The following is a 14,823-nucleotide window of genomic DNA, read 5'->3' on the forward strand; positions in this document are numbered from 1 at the left end:
TCCGGGGAGGGGGGTATTACGTATATCCGGCGAGTAGCTGGCGGTCCCGGGTGCTGCTGGGCTCTGTGCTCTGAGGGAGGGTCCAAGCCGCTTGCTGCCGCCGGAGGAACCCCTTGGGCCGTGAGTCAGGGGGCCTCGGCGAAGGAGGAAGCTGGGGCCGGAGGCGCGAAGGTGGCGGGCAGGGAGGGTCTGGGTGGAGGCCGGCGCAGGCGAGGTTGGGGGAGGAAGTGACACGCAGGCGGTTCTGTGGGGCCGCGGGGCTTGTTCTGGGCGGGGACGGGCCGGCTTGGCCGGGTCTGCTTGGTTCCCTGCTGGCCTCACGGGTATCGGGTCCATCCGCATTTCACTCGGGGGTCTTGGCAGCTGTTGGGCAGGATACCAGTTTTCCTGTCTTTACTGTGCGTCCGGGTTTACGAATCGGCTTCACATCCCCTGTGTCGGATGATTCTCAGCCCTCGGTGGGGTGGATTGAAGTCTTGATAATTATCCTTTTTTTTTTTTTTTTTTTACAGAGATTAAGGCATGTAGAGGCATAGTGAATTGCTCAAAACCCCGCAGATAGCAAGTGTGACCGTTCGAACTAGATATCCTGGCTCCTAGTCGAGGGCCCTCCCCACCCCCACTTCAGCCACACTTGTATTATCATCTGCTGTCCTGGGTTGAACCCCGTGTTTTCTTCTTCCGCCTCCCTCCTTTTCCCTCTCTTCAGTGCATGGGAAAAAAATCTCGGTTAGTGTTCCCTCTTGTTCTTGTCTTTTCTCTTTTATTTCGGTACATCTGTTTAGGTTGTAACGGGGCTTTACAGAGTTTCGCAGTGGGGCTGCCCTTTGACATTTACCCTGCAGCTAAGCAGAGTTTCCTAGCCAAACGCCAGCTGCTTGCTATCCCAAATCTGTCTGAAATAGTGTCTTAAAGTTGCTCGGAGCATATATAAGTAACGAGTATGTGCAATATAAGTGATGCATAGCTTTTTTTATTGACTGATCATCAGTCTCGTGCTCTTTATTTATTTGAATCATCCGTCTCCTTAAATTTGCAAATTTTAGGTACGTTGGCAATGCTTTTGTTGGTAGTTAGAGCCCTTAAGCTAATTTGCCATAAGATGCCATAAGAATTGTAAAGTGGGTCAAGGCTAGAAAAGAAATAAAGTGCTAGTTATTTAACTTATGGTTTAAAAGTTGTGATGAGTTCTAAGGATGAAAACATTGGATTATCATAGCTGTAACTGGTGGTTTAAGAAAGTTTTTTTTGAAGCAGTTTTGTGATTTGCATTGGAATTTTATGTGATATTAAAAGGAAGGGCTTTGACTTTGGCATTAAAATAGAAGGGTTTGAGTCTTCACATTGTTACCTTTTCAGCTGAGCTCTCTTGGTTAAGCTAAGTAATCTGGGACCATCAGCGCCCTCATCTTGTTAAATGAAGCCGGGGATCCCTACCTCCTAGGGTTAGTGTGAGGCTGAAATGAGATGTTTGTACAGGCACCTTAGAAACTGAGAAACGACTCACTCGAGGGTGCAAAGCCTAAGATCTCAAGGATGGAGGCACCATCAGAGCCATTTCCTCTTTGGGTAGCACTACTGTGAGGTTCTTTGGGTCCAATAAGGGTTTTTTTTATTTTTTTAACATCACCTTCATTTTGGAGGGAAGAATTATAGGATTTTTCAAACAGGGATATCAAGGGAACATAAACTGGAGAGTTAAAGTAGTTCTGTTAATTATGAAACATTCCTTAAAATGGGATTTTCTGCCATTCTGTCACCTCCAGAGAATTTATCTAGTTGGGTACACTTCTGTAATGATGTGGTGAAACTTTACAAAATGTCTATAAAGTACTGACTGCAAACCATTGTAGTACAAATGAATATATGCGTTGGGTTTTAAAGTTGAAATCAGTGGGAGTGACCTTAATGAGACATTGCTTTCTAAAGGTGAGACTTCAAGTGGTAGAGAAAGAAAATAGGGAAGGATGACTGGTTTGGTAGGATTGCTGAGGAGAGGCACATTGTTCTTTTACTTACCAACAGTGGAAACTTAAGCACAGGAACTTTGTAAGTGTATTTAAGTCATTGGCCTTCTTAGAGACTAAGTTTCCAGACACAACTATTATTTAACATACTAAATTTGGTTTTTCTACCAAAATATATTTTGATGTTGTTGAAGAAGGCAAAAAAATCTTATTTAGTATCTTTGTATAAAAGCTTTTCCCTCAGTCTCTACCCCCACCCAAACTCCCAAGCTTCTTTTGACCCACCTATGGTAAGCCATAGAAGATAAGCACTAAGCAGTCCTGAAAGTTTACAGGTCAGGCCACAGGCCTGATAAAACCAAACCAAAACAAAAACAGTAATTGGATGAAAAAGAAAACTAACATATACTGTCTCATTCTTTAAATGAATATAGGTAGGTTTTTGTAGTTAACCCTTTTACAGTAAACCTTTACTTTTCTAAAAAAATAAAACTTCAGGGAATTTGTTTGATAACAATTGGCCACATCTAGTGTAAAGCCTTGCGTTCAGGTGTTCTTGCTGTTGGAGAGGAGTGAAAGTGGGTATCATTCTTTTTTCTGCACCAAAACTGGTGCTGAGGCAAACATTCAGTGTGATCAGGAAGTGCTGACTCAGAAAACTAAACACCCACCATTGGCTCTGGATTCTATTACGGTTACATTTAGAGGTCCTCTTGCTTATTCCCAGTATATGTATACCTTTTAGTAGCTTTGGGTCGTCTTCTGTTTTGTCTAGGCTTATGGGAAACAGTAGAAAAAGTGCTGTTAATATCAGTATTGAGGTATGTAGTTGGGTAGGAACCTGCCTCTATGTCCTGAATGCATTTTCTTATTTTAAGAAAGTCCATATTTGTAAAATGGGTTAGGTGAGTCTTAATTATTCACATTATGACTGGACTCTCTTATCTCTTCATGGCTCTCCAACATAGTGCTGTCATCTTTTTCTAACTTGAGAGACATCTATAGAAGAGATTAAACAATACTGTTAAGAGATAGAATTGGTAAATGGAGCAGTGCAAATTGTGCCAGCTAGTAGGATTTTAGCGAGCTTGTTTTTTAGAGTTGTTTACAAGAATGGGTTAATATGCCTTTTATTCTTGTTTTCTAGTTAGCACATCAGTGTGACATTTTGATCCGGATTATTGATGAGGGTGATTTCCTAGAAGTTTTGTTAACTGGTAGACAGCTGTGGTGTATCTAGGGAACGTGAATGAGCAGGTGCCTGGAGAAGTGAGTCATACAGTGAAAGAGGAAAGTGTATCTTTAACGCCTAGTGCTCTGAGTATCATAGATTGGAAACTGATAGGAAATCAGGAGTTTATGCAGATCTGAGTACCCCAGAGACTTCCACTTCCCTCCAGGGTGCAAAATCCTTTGATTTTTTAGGTCCAAAATATGGGGCCCTAACCATGCATGAAGGCCAGCAAATGCGAGTTAACGTCTCCAGAAGTATATCAGCATTCACAAGGCTAATGTTTGCTGCTTTCCTATTTTATACAGGGAGTAAGCATTAATAATGTCTTTCATCTTTGAGTGGATCTACAATGGCTTCAGCAGTGTGCTCCAGTTCCTAGGTAAAGCCATTTCCCTGAAATACACATTTCAAATGCTGTGCATTTCCCAAAACAATTTAAATATAGGTAGATTTTGCTGTGTAGGAGCTAATTATGCTATTATTATTTTCTTTTTTAGGACTCTACAAGAAATCTGGAAAACTTGTATTCTTGGGTTTGGACAATGCAGGCAAAACCACTCTTCTACACATGCTCAAAGATGACAGACTGGGGCAGCATGTTCCAACGTTACATCCAAGTAGGTTTGAAAATAGCTGGTGACCTTTTGTTATTTGAGGGTCAGTGTCAGGGTTGGAGGATGGATCTCCAATTTATGCAGTTCTTTTATTTACTGAAGCCCCAGAAGACTTGACAAACAATTCTCTATAGGACACGCTCAAGTCACATACCCATGAATTTAAAGACCTCTGGAACTTTGTCACTATCTGTTCTCACTAGTCCTGCCATGGGACACATCTCCCATATCTATTTCTAAGGAGTAGCAAGCACTTTGGAGAAAAAGAGACTTGGCTTTTTAAAGTAATTGAAGGGTATTTTCACCCTTGTATCCTTTTCTTTACAAAGTGAAAGCTTCATTAGGTTTTACGTTTGTATTGGATTATAATTTTGGTAGCTTGGCCTTGTTGGATGGAGAAGTTTATTTATTTCCTTTATTTTTCAGCATCAGAAGAGCTGACAATTGCTGGAATGACTTTTACAACTTTTGATCTTGGTGGGCATGAGCAAGGTAAGAGATGATTCAGTAGAAGGGTGATGTTGGCTTCTGGATCATTTTGTTCCCCTTTTTCAAAGCAGAGTCTCATATATACCTTTTAAATTGCTTTCTAATAACATGAATATTCCCTTACATAATCATAATAATTGTCAAACCCAGAAAGTTTCATTTACCTACTCTATAGTGTATACTGCCTTTTTTTGGTCATTTGTTCTGGTAAGCTCCTTTAAACATTTTCCCTCTCTTAAACAAGATCCAGTACAGTATCACATGTTGAATTTAATCATGTCTCTTTTTTATCATTTATTCAGTGGAGTGTATGTAGGAAATTATTTGTAATTTTAAGTCATTTTAAATTTGTCAAGAGTTGCAAAGATAGTAGAGTGACTATTTGTGATCACTTTGATCTGAACTGATATTTTGTGTATTCTCCCCATTTGGGGCCGTTGATGGAACATTTTCTTCTGCCTTGTTCTCCTCAGTGCTTTGTGCCTTACTCAGCCTATGTCTGCTTGGTTCCCAGATTCCTATCTAGTGTTTATGCAGAATTTGGGGCATCTTTATCTAATGGATGCCCACTTTACATTTGGCATGACTTTATAGTCAGTGATTTTATTAACATTACATTTACTTTATTCATGTAATATTTATATCCTACAAAATCATATATGTAAAATGATCATCAGCACATAAAATACTTATACAAAAACGTGACTGAAAGAACATGTACAGAAACATCAGCAGTGGCTATGTATTGATGGAGGGCTACAGATGATCTTGTTTCCTTTTTTCCTATAATAAGCTTGTATCATTTTCATTCAGGTAGAGAACGGTGCATGGTATCTTTTCTGCTTCTTTCAGAAGTATCTGTAGCCACTTAACAGATTTAAATTCGGAGATAAAATAGTTGTAAGCTGAACTGAGACCATCTGAAGAATGCAGAAGGAGGAGGTGTTTTTAGATACCTGAATTGGGAATTGTATATTATTTGGTGTGATAAATTTAGCTTTCAGGTTTTGATAAGAGTAGAAAAGGAAATGCATTTATGTACAGATGGTCTCCAACTTAACAATGATTTAACTTAAGATTTTTGACTTTACGATAAAACAGCCTTTCGTCATGCTGGGCAGCTCCCCGTCAGCCATGAGATCCCGAGAGTAAACAACTGATATACTTGAAATCATTCTGTGCCCATGCACCGTGCTTTTCTTCATACAGCATTTCATACAAACATACAGTATTCAATGAATTACATGAGAGAGTCAACACATTATAAAATAGGCTTTGTGTTAGATGACTTTGCCCAACTATAAGCTGATATAAGTGTTCTGAGCACTTTTAAGGTAGGCTAGGTTAAGCTATATTTGGAAGGTTTATCAAATACATTTTGACTTAGGAGATTTTCAATTTACAATAGATTTATTGGGATATAACCCCATTATAAAGAAAAATTTGTCCATAGTTTTGTTTGAGGAAAATTTACTTAACGGAAACATTTTTTTCCATAATAACCTTGCTACATTTTACACAAATTACTGAGATGCTGTTGGGAGGGTTTTTCTGTTTTTTTGGTTTTGTTTTTTGGTATAACTTAAAAATTTAACTTATAAAAGTAGTCCAGGATTAACGTAGCAAATTCAGTATATGTTGAGTATACAAATCTGAAAGGTAAAAGTGAAATTCCCCCAACTTCTCCTTCCCAGTCCCACTCTTCAGAAGTGACCACTGTTAAATGTTTGATGTAGAAATGCTTCCTTAATCATCCCATAGAAATGAATGGCTTAGAAATTATAATACAGTTAAAGCACTGCTTCCCAGATCATTGTCGCATCATGTTATAAACCAAAAATTGAAATTTATAAGGCACACTGGGTTAAATTAGGAGACGGGTAACTGGCTGGAAACGTCAAGCACCTGGCAAGCCCTGTCTCCCTGTGGGCTGAGTGGATGAAAGTGTCAGTACGCTTACAAATTGGTTAGTTAGGAACTAACTTGGGACTACAGTTATATGGATAAATAATTTGCATCCTGATACTCTAACTCAGAAGTCGCAAACTAAAATGGTTCCGGGGTGAGGTAGGTCATTTAAGTGAGTGAAATCGGGAGTGAGACAGTAGGAAGTGGTGGAAACTTTGACAGACAAGAACTGAAGCCGCATGTAAAGGGGCAGCCACCGCTCAGTCCGCTGATTATTATCCACCCAGTATATGTGGACTGATAGGCGTGGGATTGCCAGATGTTGTACTTTTTCAGAAAATCAGGCAGAAAACCCTGATTTTAGTATTTAAATAAATCAGATTCAGTTCATGGACCATCAGTTTATTCGTCCTCTGTTCTGACTTAATACTGGCTAGGACTTGGAGAATCTGTACAGAGTTTAATGCTCTTGAAACCTGGCCAGAATTTGCTTACTTCATAGAGCATTAAGTTATTCATATTCAGCATATATGTTTTTAAATTGATGCAACTGCAAACTTTCTCTTTTAGCACGTCGGGTTTGGAAAAATTACCTCCCAGCAATTAATGGGATTGTCTTTCTGGTGGACTGTGCAGATCATCCTCGACTTATGGAATCCAAAGTTGAGCTTAACGTATGTTTATATTTTCTTTTTCTTTTCTTGGCCTCTGTTTCTTTTAAGAAATACAACTTAGTAGTGCCAGTACTTAATCATTCCAGTTAACATTTGGTAAAAGTCCTAGCTACAGGAAGAAAGTATTTTAAAATCAAAAACATTATTTTTCAATGTTCTGAGGAATCTTGTCTTGAACGCAAGTAAATTAACTTTGCTTAAATTTATCACAGGGTGATTCTATGTGCGGTTTGCTCAGGACATTCTGCAGTTAATCCCTGTTTTCCCAGCATAATTAATGTCTTTCCCTTTCATGCATCACGTATGTTCACTCTTTATGATGTGTTGGCATAGTGAAACCTTAAAGGAGATACTAGAGTTCTTTGTGTTTTGAGTCTGTGTTCTCAGGTTGTACCTGCCCAGCCTTTGGCACTGAGTGACCTCCTAGACCTTAACAGGCTGTTCTGTCTTCAGTTTTGGTCACATGCATTGTTTGATATTAACTAGGATTCATGTCGGGTTTTTTCCTTTTTCAACATTGCATTTTTCTTGTCTTGATCGTTTCTGTAACGTTGCCTTTATAATCCATACTGTGTCACTCTGCCTTTTCTTTCTCTTTGATTTATAACTCTCTGCATTCTTGTGTCTGGCAATTTGAACCTCTCTCTGGTGTAAGTATGTTTGTTGAATCTGAAGCTGTAGTCTTATGATCCTTCCCTTACTTGACCCCTTGGCACTCGTCATTCTCTCTCTGTCTGTAAACTCCCCTTTACATTCTTGGTTTTGGTGTTTTCTCTGGCTGATACTTCTCTGACTCCTGGCACAAGCGCCCATTCCCCCTGCTTAGGCCTTAAATCTAGGTGCTCCCCAGGGTCTGTACTTTTTCCCAGGCTGGTCCAGGCTTGTCCCATTCTTTCATCTGCAACCCATCATGCCAGTGACCCCCAAATGGGTTTCTATTATTTGAATCTCTCTTGAGCTCCAACCTCATACATAGTGTTACTTATTAGAAACTCTGCCTACCAATTCTGTCCTCCCAGAGTGGAACTATTCGTCTTACCCATCCTGTACCTGTACATGCAGTGAATGACTATAGATTTCACCACCACCCTGCCATATACTACTTGTCTTTGCCCTCCTTAATATCCTTGAGTAGATCTCTTAACAGTCTGGGGATAAAATCTACAGCTCTTTTGCATAGCACATAAGTTCTTTCATAATCTTTGTTCTGTTTATTTCTCCAGCTTTTCCATTGCCTACCTTGAACTACATTCCAAACATAGATAACAACTTGCCCTCCCTTGAATATTCAGAAGTAACTGTCTATTCAGAAGTAACTGTCTCTTCCTGGTTTTCTCACCTGACCCTTACCCGCTTTTGCTTGCAAATTTCTAAATGTCCTTTAAGAGATCCCACAATTTAGGTATGACTGTTTCTGAGAAGCCTTCTCTGACCTCTCAGACTATTAGACTCTCCATCTTACCAGCATCTGTAGTTTTTACTGATTTTATTAGGTCTCTCCCACTGGAACTTAGATGTAGGGATCTTGTCTTATTTCTTTGTGAAACCCCCTATCTAGGTAGAGAGAAGACAATGGCAACCCACTCCAGTACTCTGGCCTGGAAAATCCCATGGACGGAGGAGCCTCATAGGCTGCAGTCCATGGGGTCGCAAAGAGTCAGACACAACTGAGGGACTTCACTTTCCCTTTTCACTTTCATGCATTGGAGAAGGAAATGGTGACCCACTCCAGCGTTCTTACCTGGAGAATCCCAGGGATGGGGGAGCCTGGTGGGCTGCCGTCTGTGGGGTCGCACAGAGTCAGACACGACTGAAGTGACTTAGCAGCATATCTAGTAAAGCCTTGGGCATATAATATGCACTTTGTTACTATTTAATGAATGAATAACTTCCTTACTCTGATTTTGTCTAACATTTCTTGGTACTTGAGATGTTCATAGTAGGTTTCCCTTTATCCTTTTAATTCTGCCATCCTTTCCTAGCTCTTCCTGTCAGTGAAATAGATTCCTAGGCTTGAAATCTTTGCCAACTTCGGCTCCTGTGTTGTCTTATCATTTAGACATCAGTCTCTTCACTTTCTCCAGAATGCTTGCTGCACTATTCCGTACGTGCTGCTATCTTAGGTTAGATCATCATCCCTTACCTGAGCACCACAGATAGATACTATTTGAGAATTCATTGTACTGAAAGTGTAGATTCTATTTAAGAATTCCTGGATTTAGGGTCTATTGCAGCTAACTTCTCAGACTGGCACCATAATATTTGTCATACCATCCCAACTCATTTACTCTGTCAAGACACGTCAACATAAATGCTTTAATCCAGCCAGGTGATACTCCATATGGTTTTATGAACTCTTCCTACTGTAAAGCCATTGGTTATCTTCTTCATTCTTTGGGTTCTGCCTATCCAAACCCTGCCCCTCCTTCAGAGTCCAGTTTAGTTTCCACATCTTTGTTAAGACTTTGCTTAAGTCCACGTCACTGTTTTATTTTCCTGAGTGCCTTTTAGTATTTGTATTCTCTTCCTATTCACTGTGACAGGTAATCATCCACTTGCTGTGCTTTATTGAGAGACGAACATAGAGTGAGGATTTCTTGAGCCAGGGATGTGTCTTCCCTTTCTTTTGTCTTCCTGTCATTGTTGGGGACGGTATGTTGCACACAGGGGGCATCTAGTGAATACTTGGGGTTTCCTGTAGTCTCTTTGAGGCTGTGTAGCCAGAGCTTTGTTCTTCCTGGCCAGTGCTCAGTGGAGAGCTGAGGATGGTCTGTGGTTGAGTGGTTTAGCTCAGAGTTAAGGTTCTGCTGCTTTACAAATAGACACAACTTTACATTATAATTGTTTTGAAGCTTTTGGGGAATTTTAAACTAATGTCAAGGTAATTTTTAGGGGCTTTTTGCCTAAAGATAAGGGTGTTATATAATGTCAAGATTAACTTTTAGTTAATCACTCAAGTATAAGTATGATCAGATTTTCACTCTGCATTTGGTACCTTGTAGACAAGTTAAAGGCAAAATTATCTTCATTGTCTGGTGGGCTTTTATAGATGCTTCACCCAGCTCTTTTTTTAAATCTTGGCTTTAGGCTTTAATGACAGATGAGACAATATCCAACGTGCCAATCCTTATCTTGGGGAACAAAATTGACAGAACAGATGCAATCAGTGAAGAAAAACTCCGTGAGATATTTGGGCTTTATGGACAGACCACAGGAAAGGTAAGAGAAAAAATCTTCAGCAGATGCATTATAAAGGCAACTCACAGCTTTTGAAACATTCGCGTTTTGCAGTCTAGATTTTACTTGTCTTTTAAAAGTAACTGGGCTTAACATTGTTTTTCTAGAGGTGATTTGTAGACTGGGAAGGCTGGAGCATGTTCGTTCGTCCCGTGTTTTCTAAGGAGAGTTTTCTTCAGGTATTTGAAAGAGTCTTTAGCTAGAAATTTTTTTGGACTGGAAATTTCAGGTTATGAAGAGTGCTCATTTATATCATTTTCTAAGCATTGAAGTTAGAGTACCGGGTTATTCTCTGTGCTCCTGCTGAGAGAGGTAGGACTGTTACTCCTGTTTGGAGATGAGGAAATTAAGAGGGATTGGTTCAGGTCTACACAGCAAGTCAGTGATAAAACCAGGAATAGAACACGGATCTTCCAGATCAGTAGAATCTTGTTGCAGAAAAGTATGCTTGTGAGAGAAAAATCCAGATCAGCTCTAGTTTATAGGCATCCTGGTCTTTTCAGCATAAGGTTTGGTATATTTAATTTTTAAAAATTTGCTTTTCTGGAATCTGTAGCTTCCTGACTTTTTTGCATGGTTCCTTAGTCTTGCCTCTTCTTGGTTATATAGTTCTTTCTAGAAATACTTCTTTTCATTAGCTTAGTTTTCCATTTTACACACACTTGAATTTTTAATTTTCTTGACATAACCTGTCATTCGTATATATTTCTGAATACTTGTATTAGTAAGAATGTTCTTATTTCTAAGAAATGCTGGACTTCTTTTGTTCATAAGAGAACATGCTTTTCTTGGTTTGCTGCCATAGCTTTCCAGATGAACCAGTTCGTGTGTTCAAAGCAAGGGTGCTTCACAGTGAGAGAATCTGGGAGTAGGACTCTACTGAAAGCATGAACCCCAGTGGCCTTGACCACATTTCTGTAATTAATCCCTGCTCAGATTTGCTTCTGACGATGGAGAAAGTGATTTTTGTCATCACCCTCGCAAGCTTCTCCACATGGAAATGCTAACATGTTGGTTTTGCCTCCCCTAGGGGAATGTGACCCTGAAGGAGCTGAATGCCCGCCCCATGGAAGTGTTCATGTGCAGTGTGCTCAAGAGGCAAGGATACGGCGAGGGCTTCCGCTGGCTCTCCCAGTATATTGACTGATGTTTGGACAGTGGAAATAAAAGAGTTTTACTTCTCTGGACTGATCCTATTCACAGCTTCCTCACGAACTTTTCTAATAGAACAAGGAAAGCTCTCCGACCGTGTCCGGCGTTGAGAAGCCAAGAGTCTCTGTCTGCTCTCTCATTGCCCAGTGGTGACATGTGCTCTTCTCCACACTGTTGGGAGCTAATGCTGCCCCACGTGCTGGTGCAGGTCAGCACCCCGGGACTTGGAGGTGGCAGGATTTGTCGAGTAGAGCTGTGTGCCATCACGGGCCACCTGGAAAGAAAAACACGTCTCACCACTGTGGTTGATTTCAAAAGAAAGTGATTCTATTTTTTAAAGAACGTGTTGTTAATGTAATTGGTGACCCTCCTCATAATTTTTTTTTTAAGTTCACAATATACTTGGTCCAGAGTTTTCTTTTCTTTTTTTTTAATCTAGTGAATGGCATTTAAATATTTCATAAAATTATGCACAGATACACGTTGGAGTCCAGAGCTCAGTTAAGTGAACAGCAGGCTGGTGAGAGAGGCTCCCCCGTGTCCCTGACTGCCTTTAGTAGGTGGCACCACCCTGTGCACAGAGCACTAGGGAAGAGCAGAACTCCAGCCTCACCGCTGAGGCTGGTTTCCACCGTGCCGGGCTCCGGTCATGTCTCCTCCCAACATGGATAGCAGATGGGTCACTGCGGAGGAGTTAGTTCTAGCCTGGGTTATTGTTACTGTCTTTACTCAATAAGTTACCGATTTCAGCCCGTCTTTGCTTTTATGCAGTTTTAAACTTTGATTTCTTTCTGTAGCACCTTCTTCATTTTCAGTTGTAAAAAGTGACTTTCGCCTCATGAAAGATTTGAGTACATCTCCCACGTTGTCACACACTACAGGTGTGTCCCAGTCATTTTTGCAAATTCTAGGGGAAATTTTTTTCTCAATAGGAGAGTCACACAGGACAAAGTTAACAGCTTAAGAACTCTTAATTCTGTGAGTTGAGAACTTCGACATCTGATATTATAGCATTTGTTTGAATCTAGGAAAGATTTATTTCACTTGCAGAATTTGGTTTCTTTATTGGACTTCATGAACTCTCTTTTTTTGTATTGGTTATCAATTTTTTTTTTGGTGTTAAAGGTTATCATCTGTAACTTTTCCAGATTTTGGGGGTGGGTGGGAGGTGTTATGAAATTGTCTTTCTCCAGGCCAGAAATAACCTGGGGAAATTCTAATCCAAGAACTGTGTGTTGAGCTGTTCTTTTGAGCCAGCATCACCTGTCAGTTAGCACCTGGTATAAAAGCCTCAGTGTCCCCAGCAGTGGATGAGGGTTGTTTTTATAGCATTCCACTTTCCTAATGTCAGGTGTGAAATCGGATTTTCATGATCTTAACCAGTGTTTTACCCTTGTAGTAGAGGATGAAGGGATAAGAGATGGTCTTCATGTGGAAGGATATCCTCTTTAATGAAAAATTAGAGGTATTTTTCTCAGAACTGAAAATTGTGATGTTGAGGCTTATTTGCAGAGGACTGAACTAAATTCAGTGGATTCTTGCTTTTAATGTGAGAGCATGGAAAGTGTGGATTACACATTCCTGGGGTGAGAGTATTTTTCTTTAGTTGGATTTCGCATTGTTAGTCTTCAGTACTGACCTGTTGGGAAAGCATACTTTTTCACAGCTAGGTACCAAATGCAGAGGCTCAACGAAGCATAAAGCTGGGAAGAGCAAGTTTTTCATTTATTAGCAAGCATAGCTGGTTTGGAAAGGGATTAAAGCCTTAAGTGAACAAATCTAGCTAATGGTGAATGAACTAGGTAGTTAACTTGCATACTTTTGATTTCCTTTGGCTAAAGGTAACCCATACTTCTCTGTCCAGAGATAGGAGAGGTGTGATTGCTTCAGTGTTAGTTTTCTTTTTTTTTTTTTTCTTCCTATTTGTCCCTAGTCAATTTTTAGCAAGCTAGAAAACTATGGATTCTACACAGGGCAGCTCTTTGTGAAAGTGGTTTATTTTGGCCACCGGAGAAAGAGTTGGGATTGAAAAATCAAGTGGCGCCTGTCTGTTTTTTGCCCCACAGAAAACACAGTTCCTATAATAAAATAGAGGAAAGAAGCCGCTGTGAGGAGCTCGGCTCCTAACAGGATCAGAGCTTTGTACAGGAACTCCCATGAATTGAGACTTTTCATTCTGTTTTATCAGAGTGCGTATATGTCCTATTTCAGGAAAAATAAAACAGTCATTTACAGAAGAGAGTCAATCTGTATCTTAAGTGTTTTAATAAAAAGTTAAAACAAATTTTCTATCTTGCTCCTTTTTGGCATTGGCTTGTTCTGAGTATGAACATACAACAGGTAAGAGAGACAAATTTTGCTTATGAGGGGATGCAGGGTGTGAGTGTGTGGAAAGACCAGGCCAATTTACACATTCCACTACAAGTAATAAATTGAGTACTGTTTGTGAGCCTTGCAACAAATGGTGGTCCCAGGATTGGTGGTTATTTCTGCAACTGGATGGACATGGCAGACTTTTTGTACAAAATCTCATATATTAACACACTAGTAGGGGCTGGGTTCAATTTAGCCGTGTTTTATCATTTGATATAAAATTGGAGAGATTCAGTTAAATGTTACATTTTGCAAAATAGGAAAAGTAATGAAACGTATGCTTGAGCATTTAGTATGCTTGTAGGAAGCTTTGCTTTTAAAAAACCCAAATAAGGTTCTAAAATTTAAGTACTGGGATAAAATAGAATGGGAAGCAAAATGCAGCAGGTTGTTTTAAATTACCGGAGTATTAAATTACCGGAGACATCTTGAGCTTGAAACATACTGTGAAATGATGGCATGGGTTTTACGTTTATATAAATTTATTTGTGCTACTTGAGTCAGATCAGAGCATAAAAAAGGCTAAGTCAATGAGCCCAGCACTCAGGGGGTCAGGACTGTGCTGTGATGTGTCGTAAATAGAGAAAAACCTGATGCAAACAGTTCATGCTGGAGGCTTGAGCATCACTCTGGAAAGAAACACTTTCTTAATTGCTGGGAAGTTGGATAGTCAGATTTTACTGTGATAAGCCATCTTCTGTGTCAGAAAAAGAAGACAGTACCTGCTATGGGAAAACTGCTGATTTCAGTACTGCTTCATACTATAATGGATCATTTTCCTTTCTCAGACAGGTTTGTGTGACTGGAAATATTGAACATTACCCTGTATTGTGTTGCAGATAAAACCAAGCAGCATTAATTTATTTAAAAATTGACTAGAAAGGTTATGTAGTGTAGCAATTGAATGTTTTTCATTAATGCTGACATAAATATCTCCTAAAATAATTCCATTAAAATTAATGTGTACTTTAGTTGATAGTATGATAAACAGACCTTCATAAAATGTCTAGCTTGTGGTGTCTGCTTCAGGGATATCCAAAACACACTTGTTTGTATTCCTCTGCCTTCAGGGTGACTTCATTGGAAAAGATCAGGGGTGGCAAACTGTAGCTTGTGGTCCCGATCTGGCCTGCTGCCTGTTGTATGACCTGTGAGGGGAAAAAAAGTGCAATTTT

General features: G+C 39.8%; 1 protein-coding gene across 3 annotated transcripts; it reads left to right on the forward strand.

The window, feature by feature from the left end:
- Positions 1-20: 20 nt before the first annotated feature.
- On the forward strand, positions 21-13,559 carry SAR1A (secretion associated Ras related GTPase 1A). Of its 3 annotated transcripts, XM_086381587.1 has the most exons (8): positions 21-120; positions 513-729; positions 3,507-3,580; positions 3,699-3,818; positions 4,242-4,307; positions 6,783-6,886; positions 9,974-10,105; positions 11,154-13,559. In XM_086381587.1, the coding sequence occupies exons 3-8, from the start codon at positions 3,523-3,525 to the stop codon at positions 11,268-11,270; spliced, it is 597 nt and encodes a 198-aa protein (XP_086237713.1). In that variant the 5' UTR covers positions 21-120; positions 513-729; positions 3,507-3,522; the 3' UTR covers positions 11,271-13,559. The 3 variants fall into 3 exon arrangements, with proteins under 3 accessions (XP_086237713.1, XP_086237711.1, XP_086237710.1); XM_086381585.1 differs by lacking the exon at positions 513-729 and having other exon boundaries at positions 21-171; XM_086381584.1 differs by lacking the exon at positions 513-729.
- The last annotated feature ends 1,264 nt before the right edge of the window (positions 13,560-14,823 follow it).

Source organism: Bos grunniens, chromosome 28, assembly GCF_055505025.1.
Source record: "Bos grunniens cultivar Pamir isolate PY7600 chromosome 28, Bosgru_T2T1.0, whole genome shotgun sequence".
Taxonomy (NCBI): Eukaryota; Metazoa; Chordata; class Mammalia; order Artiodactyla; family Bovidae; genus Bos; species Bos grunniens.